The 12,554-nt window shown below is 48.2% G+C and overlaps 1 protein-coding gene across 1 annotated transcript in view; it reads right to left on the minus strand.

Annotated features, from left to right (window-relative positions):
* Positions 1 to 995: 995 nt before the first annotated feature.
* The window catches only part of RXRG (retinoid X receptor gamma), a gene marked incomplete at its 5' end in the record, with an annotated part of 44,958 nt that continues 33,399 nt past the window's right edge, over positions 996 to 12,554 (minus strand). Inside the window, 6 exons of the mRNA XM_084250477.1 lie at positions 996 to 1,290; positions 5,915 to 6,020; positions 7,200 to 7,291; positions 8,477 to 8,609; positions 9,650 to 9,779; positions 9,887 to 10,047. Coding sequence (XP_084106603.1) covers positions 1,143 to 1,290; positions 5,915 to 6,020; positions 7,200 to 7,291; positions 8,477 to 8,609; positions 9,650 to 9,779; positions 9,887 to 10,047 — 770 coding nt within the window. The 3' untranslated portion in view covers positions 996 to 1,142. The remainder of the gene's footprint in view (positions 1,291 to 5,914; positions 6,021 to 7,199; positions 7,292 to 8,476; positions 8,610 to 9,649; positions 9,780 to 9,886; positions 10,048 to 12,554) is intronic.

Raw genomic sequence — 12,554 nt, forward strand, 5'->3', positions numbered from 1 at the left:
CCACCCTGTCCAGCAAACAGTAGGACTCCAAGTCTACCAGGAGATTAAAAGCTGGAGAGGTCTTCTCTCTTTCCCTTTTAAGAACAGGCTGTGGGGCCTCCCTGGTGATGCAGGCGGTTGAGCGCCTCGCTGTGAAGCTGTCCGCAGCCTCTGCAGCGCCAGTTCGATCCTGGCCAGCCAGCAAGAATCTACATGGCACAGCAGACCTCTCCTGTCTTGCCTGCTGCTCCCCTCAGCAGTGTGTTTCGGTCAGTCTGCCTGTTCTGCTCCCCGCTCTGTCTCTGCTGAATCCTCTCACCTCCCACACCTCTGGCCTATACCCCGGCTCTTGTGTAAATAAATAAATAAATCTTAAAAAAAAAAAAAAAAGAACAGACTGTGTAGAATTAGAAAATGATTAAGAATGGAAATATACTTGGTGCGTTCTAGTCCTTTGTTAATGTCACTGGTTAATGACAGAAAGTCCATCCCTGCTGGGACTCTCTCTCACTAACTCCCAGGACCCAAGGGTCTCTTCTCTTGGTCTTATACCCAATTTCCCCCAAGCAGCATAATTATTCATAGGAAGAAAAAACTCAGCTCGTTATTCATAGGAAGAAAAAACCTCCAAACTGACAGTGAAAGACATTGTTTTTTACCTACCTCTCCAGGGTCCGCCTGCTCCTGAGCAAAGGGGCCTGTGCTCAGCTGTGGGGTTTCTTGTTCAGGATGTGCATCCCCTTCCCCAGCTCTACCCCAGCACCATTCCTCCCACATCTGAGATCATTTCCCTGGGCACAATAACACACCTCGTGCTCCAAGCAGTGCCAATATCATATATATTATTTTATTGTTCGTCCGTTTACTTTCCATGGCAAGTGAAAAAATAATTTAAACCAAATATGTACAGAGGCTTGGCTAGTTTTCCCGAGGACTTCCAGAACGATTTCCCAACCCCTTAGCTAGCAAACAAAGGTTACCTTCCACATTTATACAAAACTCCACCTATAAAAGTCACATGTGTAGAAAGTTTCTTTATTAGAAGCATCACATTTTGGGAAGAGGAAGGGGGTCGGGGTGGGAAGTGGAGGGTCGTGTGCAGGGCGGGGTCCACACACACCTGCCCGGGGTGGTCCCAGCTGGGGTGCTGCGGCTGCTGGGGCTCAGGTTATCTGCAGGGGGGTCTCCAACATCTCCATGAGGAAGGTGTCAATGGGCGTGTCCCCAATCAGCTTGAAGAAGAAGAGGTGCTCCAGGCATTTCAGGCCAATGGAGCGCAGGGCAGGGAGGCGCAGCAGCAGTTTGGCAAACCTGCAAGGAACAGGGGGTGTTAGGAACTGGAAGAGTCCATCCAGCAGTCTGGACAGGAGGCTTCTCTGCTCTTCTGTGATGGAAGAGAGAGCTAAAGGGGCGGCTAAGACAGACCCTGCCCCTAGAGAGCTTCAGGAATAGGCCAGAGAATGAATTAAACTCTCAAAGGGAGGAGGTGGAACAGGTGGCCCTGGAGCATCCTTTGAATCCTGTGTGCATGTCCCAGCATTGTCCTCAGCCCTCATTCAAGGTGGAGAAGAGCCAGGTGCCCCTGGAGACTTCTGTCTGTAACCCCAGCTAACTGGTGTCCCCATTCTCTGAACCCTTGTCTGCACTGTGAAGATTTGTCGAAAGACTCAGCGCAGAGTCAGGGCGGGGGGGATGTGTAGGTCATGCATGTGCTGACTCCTGGGAGCACCGCCAGGAGATAGACATGATGGAGGCCAAGGTACAAGACAGATATGTGAGGTTGGGGGCAGGCAGAGGTTTGGGGTTGGAGGCAGCCCCTCTCCCCAAAGTTCTCATCCTACACATTACAGTCACTCTACCCTGTGTGACCTCAGCTTGCCACACTCACACACACTGTCCTGTAATCAAGGACCTTGGCTGTGAGGGCCAACCGCGAGAGAGGCCAGTGAGTGACTTTGTCTCACATTTGCACGTCTTTTTCAGACCCCTCCACTTGTGACACTTTTCAGCCTGCTCTGTGGCCCTTCATCGCTCAAAATCCTTTGACATCTTGCTGTTAAAGTTATTTTTTTAAGATTTATTTATTTATTTATACAAGCACTAGGTACAGTCAGAAGCGTGGGAGGGTGAGAGAATTCACCAGAGCCAGAACAGGGAGCAGAACAGGCAGACTGACCGAAAACACTGCTGAGGGGAGCAGCAGGCGCAACAGGAGAGGTCTGCGCGCCATGTGGGACCCTCGCCGGCAGCCGGGGATTAAACCAGCACTGCAGAGGCTGTGTGCAGCTTCTCCGCCCAGCGCTCAACCGCTGCACCACCAGGGAGGCCCTTGCTGTTAAAGTTATTAATGGAAACTCCACAGACACCTCCTAGTTGGGTTGGGCTAGCACTGAGCAGCACATTATTTTACGAGAAGGTTCAAACTGGAATCACAGTACTCCTGGGAGGTGAGTGTGTTTCTATATTCATGCTAATGAAGTTTTAAGGAAATGTGGCTTCGAGGAAAAATAAAGGGGTGCCACCTAAAAAGGTAGGAATGACTTCCCTGCAGAGAAAGATGGAAGTCAACACCAACGCCATCAGGAACATTCCAACAACTGTGACTGTCCGCCCCTGGGTGCGTCGGGAGGGCACTTAGGAGGAAAGCACAGGCAGAGGTCTCCCAGCAGCCCCGCCATGAAAGGGTTGAGGGGATTAGGGAGAGGAAACAGCTCCTCTGTGGAGGACAAAGTGAGACCAGAGGAACTCTGAAAACACAGCTTTTGACATCAAACATGCCAAAGTTTTACAATATGTGAAATGCTGAGTGTCCCTGCTGGACCCAGGAACCCAGGGAGCAATGTAGACAGACAGGCCCTCAGAGAGTCTGGGATGGCCCCGCAGCCCTGACTCCCGTGTTTAGCAGCAAGGGAGAGTCACAACCTTCGAAGGTGTGTGTGTGGAGGGAGAGCCAACGTTAAGGGGGCAGCGGGTGGCGGGGACAGGAAAGGAAAGAGCTTGTGTGGCAAGCCCTGCCCCTCCAGAGTTTCATCTCAGCGTTCAGACTAGACTGCCCAACTCCTTCGTCCCCTGTGATTTGCACTTCTGAAAAGTGTCCATGGTGGGGCAGCACTCCACCACTGAGAAAACTACCTTAACCTGGTATTTCCAGGATCCCCTTCTAGCAGTTTCAGCAAACCAGAGGTGACCGCCTACAGCATACTTACCTACTTGATTGAGCCAAGTGACATCCTTTATGTGTCTGCTCAGCCACAGGCGCCTCACCTCTGTCCAGGCTATGCTGAACGCAGGCAGGGAACATGCAGGGGGCCAACTCCAGCACCCTATCCCTGGGCTCTCAGGTTTTGTCCTCATCCAGGCAACAGCACTGACATCTCCCTAGTGCCTGGAGCAGCCCAGGCCCTGTCACCCCCTTCCCAGGAAAAGTCGGGTTCCACAGTGTGTAGCGATATTCATTAGAATTAACCTAATGTCAACCACAGGGCAGTGACTAAACAAATGAGTCCATCTACTCCATGAGATATCACAAAACCATTGAAAACAACCATTTGATACATTTCAATAATCTGATAAAATGCCTAGAATGGCTAAGGGAAGAAAATAATACCTCAAACTTATGATTTCATATCTGTTAATACAGTTGACCTTTGAACAAGGCAGGGTTTTTTTTTGTTTGTTTGTTTTAAAGATTTATTTATTTATTTATTTATACAAGCACTGGGTACAGTCAGAAGCGCAAGAGGGTGAGAGAATTCACCAGAGCCAGAGCAGAGAGCAGAACAGGCAGACTGACAAAATACACTGCTGAGGGGAGCAGGGGGCAGCAGGAGAGGTCTGTGCACCATGTGGGACCCTCGCCCAGTGGCCAGGGATCAAACCAGTTCTGCAGAGGCTGCAGACAGCTTCACAACCCAGCACTCAACTGCTGCGCCACCGGGGAGGCCCTGAACAAGGCAGGGTTTAGGGGTGCTGACCCCCACACAGTCAGAAATCTGAGTATAGCTTTGACTCCCCAAAATGTTGATTACACTTATCCCTTGAAATCCTTGGGGAACTGGTTTCAGGATTTCCACAAACACCAAAACCCTCCAGTCCCTTACAATCTGCCCTCTGCAACCATCCGCGGGGCTGTCATCCACGTGGTGGGCTGGTTGGGTCAGGACTGGAACCCACCGATACAGAGAGCCAGCTGCATTTACTGAAAAAGCCTGCATGAAGGTCAGCTGTTCAAGCTCAAGTTGTTCAAGAGCTAACTGTACACAGTCTGCATATGTGCATAGGTACACGAGGGTACTAGAGAGAAAAGGGCCCCCAAAATCTACCACCAATTTCTATTATCTATTTTATTTTTTTAATATTTTCCTTCCTCCCACCAAAATATAGGGGTTTTTTCCTGTTTTTAAAGAACTAAACAGCAGCACCTAGAACCAATTACAGAAAAAGAGTGAGTCTACACCTTGTAACTCTAATGCCTTGCACACTGCATGTCCTCAAAAACCAAGTTTAATGTTGCCTAAGAGCTGGAAGATTCAATAGAAATCATCCAACACAGGGCTTGCAGTTAGCATTTTTCCAGCGCTCCCATGAGCCATGAACTGAGTGGTTGCTGCAGATGTGGAAGGTACTGCCAGGTGTCGGCCAAGTCCGCTGTCCCTTTCCTTCTTGGCATCACCTGCAAACACCTCTACCCGGCCCACAAGGCTCACCTCAGCTGACAATTCATCTGGATGCAGAACAGTGAAGCCCTGGGACATGGCGAGCCCCAAGGAAGAGGGAGCCTAGGCCCCCAAGTGAGGGCGTGGAGGAGTCAACTCTCTAGCCTGTCTGCCTGCCCAGAACTGATTTGTCAGCAAGAAATAGACTTAGGTTGTGTTCCACGGCTGGCCAGCGTGAGGGGTGCGAGCACAGTGCATCTCCCTAGCGCGCTCGGCCTGCCCGTCACCCAAGGGCTGACACCTGCATTTATTCCTCACCTCCTATGAAACAGCAAAGCTCTGTCTCATCTGGACATTTGATAGATGCTGGCTTATGATCCCGGAAAAACAGCTGGATGGAAATTAGACTTTACAAAGGATTAAGAGTCATTTGTAAGACTTGGGACCATATGAAGTTAACATAAAAACAAAACTAGTATCTTCAAAGTAGTTTACTCAGGTTTCATTTTTGGATTTTTCTGTGATATTTAAGAATCATGGTCTCTTTTTAATTAGTTAGCAGAAGAGGAAGTTTTCACTTGACTGTGCTTTGGGAAGTCTTTTTTTTTTTTTTTTTTTTGTTAACACCTGGAGATTACCTCTACCCAGAGCTCTTCTGATCAATGTCCTCCTTTTCAGATGAGGAACCCAGACCCAGATTCGGGGACCAGTAGCCACCCCTCTTGGCTGGCAGAGCCTGTGAGGGATGAGAACACAGTGCATCCCCCTAACACACTCGGCCTGCCCATCACCCAAGAGCTGATGCTGCCTACCTGCATTCATTCATCACCTCCTATAAAACAACAAAGCCTCTGCAGGCGGCTTCTACTGGGAGCCACACTGAAAAGCACTAGTTCTGTGAAATGAGCTGGACCTGGGTTCACATCCCAGGTGCACCCCGTACAAGCTCCGTGGTGTCAGGTAGTTACTTAACTTTCCTTAGCCTTGGCGCCTTGTTAGAAGCTGCAGCTAATGATGCCACAGCCATGCAATCATCTGCTTGTTCATCCAACATGTAAAGATGGATATATGTGTCAGGCATTGCTTTAGGCGCTGATGGTGAAGAGTGAGCAAGACAGCTCTCCAGTTTCACGGAGGCTACACCATAGCAACCTTCAGCTTATTATGAAGATGAAATAATATTTGAAAATATCCAGACCATGTCTCCTGCACATGGCCATTCATTAACTGCTAGTAAGAATATTTGTTGTTATTAGTACAATTCTCCAGCACTCCCTCACCTGCCTGGTTGTTCTGGATACTTCTGCTTGGTGTAGGCCTCCAGAGTGGCATAAACCTTCTCACGTAGAGTCTCCACCTCAGAGGGGTTGGACAGACCCTTGGCATCTGCAAGAGATGACTGGTTTAACTTCTTGATACACATGAGGTGGACACCTTCCACAGAAGCTGTGCCCATTCACTCTAGCCCCTCCCCCAGCACCACTACAGACAGGCTGGGTGGGGAACAGTGGTGACATAAACAATGACAGTTCTTTGTGTCCTCAGCTCTTCTTTCTGTGCCTGTACTCCCAATAAACTCTCGGGTCAAAGGCACTCACTGCTGAGAGCTTATGTCCAAGCAATTCTTGAAATTGTGTCTTCATACCTCTATTGAGTGCCTAGTACATGTGAAGCAAGGACTGAGAGGTGAGAGGGGGCACAAGAAAAGAACCAAACCCATGTCCTGCATCGATGAGCTAACTGCCTCCTTCTGGAGATGAAGCTGTGTACAAGTTACTCTGTACCTCGGAATACTCATCTCCCTTGATGCACCATTTGACAAAGCTCATCTCTGCTTCCTTCTGGAAATACTCTTCCACTTGGCCTCCAGGACACCACTCCTCCGGTTCTCTCCTCAAACTCCTTTGCTGCCTTTTTCCTTTTCTCTTCCATCTCTCAAGTCAGTGTGCTCTCAGCCCTCTTCCCTGCTCCACCTTCACTCTCTCCCTGGATAAGCTCATCTGTGCCAGAGTCTTCCCTACTGGGTGGGGCTAGGCGGACGGGCTTTGATGCACATCTCCACCCTGGCTTTGCTCTCAATGCCAGACTCAGAAACGATTGCTTCCTGGACAGCAACCCTTGGACATTGACCATCCAGATTGTAATGGCCAAAGACCAAGTCCTGATTCCTATCCACCCTACCTAACAACCCATATCTGAGTCAATGAAAACTCCATTTCCAATTTTCAGGAAAACAAAACCAAAAGACTCTGAGAGTTCTATTTTACATCCCTTTCTTCCATACCCACCTACCCATCCCATTGAATTTACTCCCAAAATAATATCCATAATCTCACCACTTTCTACCCATTCCTTCACTGCCACCCTAGACCACAGTCACTTGTTGGATCCCCAACACACACACTCCCTGCCATTCAAGACTTTTGCAAGATGGCACCAAGAGTAGAGACCATGCAGAGTTGAAGGTCTGCTGCCCTCAGGCACTGCCTTCTGCATCTCAGCTGAGCTGGGGAACCAAAGAATGTCAGAGTCTCCAAGGTCGACCACAGAGGAGGGACAAGTCACCTGGGTTGAACAGCACAATGGCGCGCAGGCACCCCAGCTCCGATTTATCCATCTGCATGTCTTTCATTTTGGAGACGAGCTCAGTCAGAACTCTGTTCATGGGAAACAATGGCAGGTGATGAGCAAACTGTGAGCAACAGGTCAAGAGCTGATAAAATGAATGTGACCAATATTTATTATGGATTCACCCCCTCTCCCAGATGATGAGCCTAGTACAAGGTGCTCAGAGGTGAAGAAGAGGCAATCCCTGATCTCAAGTGGCTCACGGTTTAATTGAAGAAACAGACATGGAAACAACATGCAGCAATACTGTCAATAAATAACTGAGCAAAAGCCAAGGGAACACAGAGGAGGAAGCTGTGAACGTGAGGGTGGGGAAAGGCAGCCTCGAGGATTGGAAAACTAGTAGAAATGCAACAGCACAGCAGGGAGAGGGCATCCCAAGTCTGGAAGAACACAGCACAGGGTGATGCTCAGTGGCAAGGTAGACATCGCCAGGCCCCATGATAGGTGCTGAACCAACCAAAGACCATGTTGGTCTCTGTGTGAAACATGTTGTGGGAAAGGCCAGGGACGAAAACAGAGGCATCGTGGGTGGACATGCACATTTATGATGGAGGTAGAAAGGGACTATGGGGCCTGAGGGGCTATTTTCAACCTTGACTTCTTCTCACTTCTCCATGGTCCATCCCAAGTCATTACTCCCTGCTCGTTACATTCATCTCTTTACATCACAGGGCTTTATCTTCCTCTAGCCTCCTCTAAGGCACAGAATCCCAGACTGAGCTTCTGGTTTCCTAATCAGGTGGGTCTGCTTTGCCACAGACCCTACCCAGAGTTCCTGGTGCAGGGTCCAGCAAACACCTCAGGCCACCTTTCCTGCCTCCTGCAGTTAGACCCTGGAGCCTCTTCCCATCCCTACCCCCGGGAAAGAAGTTCACGCTCCCCAAGCCCAACTTAGTAGGCCATGTTTCTGACTAGGCTCCTCTTTGGACTTCTACAGGGATAACAGCTTTCCCAGCTGCCCGGCCCCATGCTGGACTTTGGCTCCATTTTGTGACAGCAAATCCTTTCTTTTAATCCCCATGTTACGTCCTCATGTGCTTACTAGTCTCTGCTTCTAGCCGCACGCAGCTGTCTGAGCTGTCCCTCCTACATCCCAGAATACACACCCCAGTGCCCATAGGCACAGGTGCACGTGAACATGTATGTCTCACACACACTCACACACACACACACACACATGCACGCGCAAGCACAGAGTGGAAGAGAGCCACCTGTCAAAGATGGAGCCAACCCCAGCACTGTGGGCACTGCTCCGGTGCACGTGTAAACCCGTGGCCAGGAGGATGCCGTCCTGCACAGAGACTGAGCGGTGGGAGAAGGAGGCAATCAACAACTCATTCCACCCTGCAGAGAGAAGGAGGGGGCCCTGAGGGAAAACTCACCACGTTCTTGCTTCATTGACAATCGTCCAGTGTTTCTATCACTATCCCCACATAATAAAAGCAGAATCGGAAATCCTGGGAGGTTAAAGCTGGTTAAGACCACACAGTTAATTAATAAGAAAACAAAGGGTAAGACTGAGGTCTCCTGACTTGTGGCCTTGCACACACACCCAGTCTCCAGGGCTGCTTGAGGATACGGACTTTGCCCCCTACCCATCCTACCCCGACCCCCATCAAGCAATCAACAAACATGGATTGAATTGATAATGGGTGCAAGTCACTATGTTAGCTGCCATGGTGGATAATGTGATTATGCCACGCAGTGTCTGCTTCTAGGACCCAACAGCCTAGTTTTATCTCTTGAGCATTTTCTAGTAGTCCCAGCACAGAATGTAGCTTTTGGTTGACACTCAGTGATGGTTCATTATCTAACAGGGGTGGAATGAGAGGACTGGCCCACAGTGCTCAGCCAATCTTTCTACTGGCCCAGTGACAAAAAAGAGAAATGGTTTATGTCAACAGCACAGCGTTCGAGAACTGAACGCAACACATAGATTCTTAAAATAGGAAGGCACCTTGGAATCTATCTAGCTCAAGCTTGAATAAAAGTCTCTTCCCATGTGAAATGGGAAGGTATCTATTTTCCAACTTCATGAAAATAATGAGACACTACTTCAGATTAACCTCAATCACGATGACTTGATTCTCTTGGAAAATTATACCAAATACTAAAGCCATAGTGAAATTGGCATGGAAAATAATGTCATCCCTCCATTAATAAACAACATTTCATTTGGGAATACAAGTTTTGGGGAAGGGCCATCCAAATCAAAGAACTCAAAAATAATATAAAAAAGAGCAGAGCCCTGTATACGGTTATTCTGTCTTCTGCTTAGGTGGGTGACAGCCCCATCGGGTCACTTGTTTGGGGATCCCAAGCCAGTTTCAAGATGGCAGCCCAAGTGATTATACCAAGAAGACAGGAGCCCTGCAAACCTTTACCTGCCCGAAGCAGAATGACCTGGTCCTCCAAGGTGAGATCTGAGAAGTGGGGGATACGCTTGGCCCACTCCACAAGAGTGAAAAGCTGCTTGTCCGCAGCATGGCATATGTTGGTGACAGGGTCATTTGTCTGAGAAAGGAACAGAAGTACATTGAGGCACAGATTCTGGGACTCCAATGCACCCTTCTCATCTCGAGTCCTGTCTGGGAGGTAGATGGCCGACCCACACCACATACCGAGTTCTCCATGTTCATGTCACCATAGGACTCTGTCTTTGGTTCAACAGCAAGTTCAGCTTCTAGAATCCTCTCCACAGGCATATCCTCATGGCTGCTACTGGCACATTCTGCCTCACTCTCGGCCCGCTCCCGGCTCCTCTGCCTTTCTTCTTGCACAGCTAGCAGGCAGAAGTACATGAACGGGTTACCATAATGCCCAGGCCAACTGTGGGGAAGTTAGTTACCTTCCTGCACCTCAATTTCTTCATCTGTGAAGCGGACATTATCATGTACTGAATCAGGGCTGTTGTAATGTTGACAGATCAAACAAAGGCAGAAAACTATTTGCTTATGCCCATGTAGAGCTATGGGTTCCTTGTCCGCGTCCTTTCCAGTTCATCATGATGAGCACTCTAGGACATGTGCATTTTAAGCCTTAATGACCTCCAGTCCTACCCTCTGTTTTAATGAGCCACTCACCTTGCTATCCTGCTTCTATATCCTTCCTCCACCTGCCATGTCTAATAATCTATGGGCATGCAGTAGTTAAGGAACAAGAACATTGCTTTAAGCTCCCTCTGTCAGATCCTATGCATCATCCTTGGCATTCACGTCCCATTAGGTCTGCCCCTAGTACACCAGCCTGAACACAGAATTGCTGGATCCAGCTTTCAGAGATGATCTTCAGGGAGCCAAGTGGGCATTTAGTAAGTGAAGAGGTGGAGGAGTGGGCCCTGATGACATTTCAGATTCAGAGGCTTGATTTTAGGGGGTGGGGAAGGTATATTGGCATAAGTATAGGCTGAAATTGTCTCATCCTCCCAAAGGAGCAAAATTTTGCATCAGAGTCCCTTCCAACTCTCAGATTCCTCTGGGTCTGTGCATTGGGATGTCAGGCAGAGACCCCATCCCCAATCCTGTTCCCTCATCAAGAGAACAGTCTCTACTGGGTGAGCATCCATCACACAGAAAGCTACAGTTCCCATCTTATTCTCACTAGCAACAAGCAGAATTCAATATTAGCACACATTGTTTTAAAATCCCAAGAACCAAGAAAAGTATACTCTGAGCAGGTGGCTACTCCCCTAGCAACTTCTGCTTGTCAGCTTCTCTTTCTTCCTCTCCATGGAGAGGAGCTTCTCTTTCTTCCTCCCCATAGACATAAGACTGGAATGAACTAGAATATGCAAGTAATAGCATTGAGCCCTCAAAGCAAGTCAGAGAAGGGAGTGGCTGTAGAAATATGACTTATACCCCAAGGTCTCTGGTAGAGATACACCAACAAGCCAAGAATCAAGATGAGAATGACATTCAGTGGTCAGGAGAGAGTGAGGAGAGAGATTGAGGATAGGAAGACAGGGAAGAGAGAATAAGGCAGAGAGGTGAGAAAAAGAAGAAACAGAAGAGTCAGAGAACAGAGAGGGAAAAACAGGATAGACTAGAGCAAAAAGGCGTATACCTTGAATCAAACAGGCCTTTCTCAAAATGGGCTCTGGCACTTCCTACTTAAATGACACTGGAGATGGGACTTAGTCTACTCAGCCTTAGTTTCCCCCTATGTAAAGTGGGGATTGTGATACTTACCTGGGGTTGCTTTGTGAGTACTAAGTGAAATAATTATTGTAAATTCACAAACCACTCTTTCTCCTACCCTTTGAGTCTCTCTCTGGTCCTCCTCTACACGCCCTTCCTGCCTCCTTCTCCCCTCTACATTTTTCTCTTCCTCCTTCACCCCAATTGACTTCTGCCCACGCTGTCAATCTTATTCACTGACAACATACAGAGACATCATATGTGTTTTTATTATCAGTTGGATTTACTGGTTAGCATTGATTGCTTTTTGTAGTAATTTTTTGAAAGGTAGGTTAATGGGCTTCTATTTGTCTTGATTTTAAAAGATGGGGGAAAGCAAATTAAGTTAAGTTCCTTTTGTGGTCCTCAATTGATTTCTTCTCCAGATTTGTAACACTCATGAAAAGTAACCTTCAGGCTTCACAGAAACGACCTTGGCTGCAAGGAATTCGAGTCTGTGTCCAGTGTTAGCATTTATTGAGTGAGCCTTTGCTATCCACCTCTTCTCTTTGTGCCATAAATCTTACAGCCATAAATGAGCAGTCATCTCTGTGTGCTGGATGATGTCTTCCATGTGGTATATTCCGAGCTGCCACTACCACACTCAAGAGGGGACAGCGGTGACCCCAAACAGTATCAAACCTCCACTTTACAAGGAGTTGGGTTATCTATCAATCCAACATATATTCATTGTACATGTACTACACCAGCCGAAATTTATGGAGCTCCTCTAGTTTCTCAGGAAACATTCAGATCAACACTATAAATTATGCCTCATTGAATGCTCACAATAACCATGTGAAGTACTATGAACCACAGAGAGGTTAGGTAACCTGCCTAAGGTCACAGAGCTAGGAAACAGTGGAACCATCTTGTAGACCCAAGCTGATGACCCCTCCCTACCCTGCCCAGAGCTAACCCCTCTGCTGCACCAAGGCATAAGCCCACAGAGGTGTCCAGTGTGGCCCACAACTGGTTTCCAAAATAATCCACTCTTACCCATGCAAACTGCATGACCAGAAATCAGGGAAGTAGGCTTCCCCAGAATCCTTGAAGACTTTTTGATGGCCTGGAAGTCAGAAAGTCCCAGTCCCATACCAGTTCAGACAGTGGC

This window comes from Talpa europaea (assembly GCF_964194135.1).
Source record: "Talpa europaea genome assembly, chromosome: 12".
Classification (NCBI taxonomy): domain Eukaryota; kingdom Metazoa; phylum Chordata; class Mammalia; order Eulipotyphla; family Talpidae; genus Talpa; species Talpa europaea.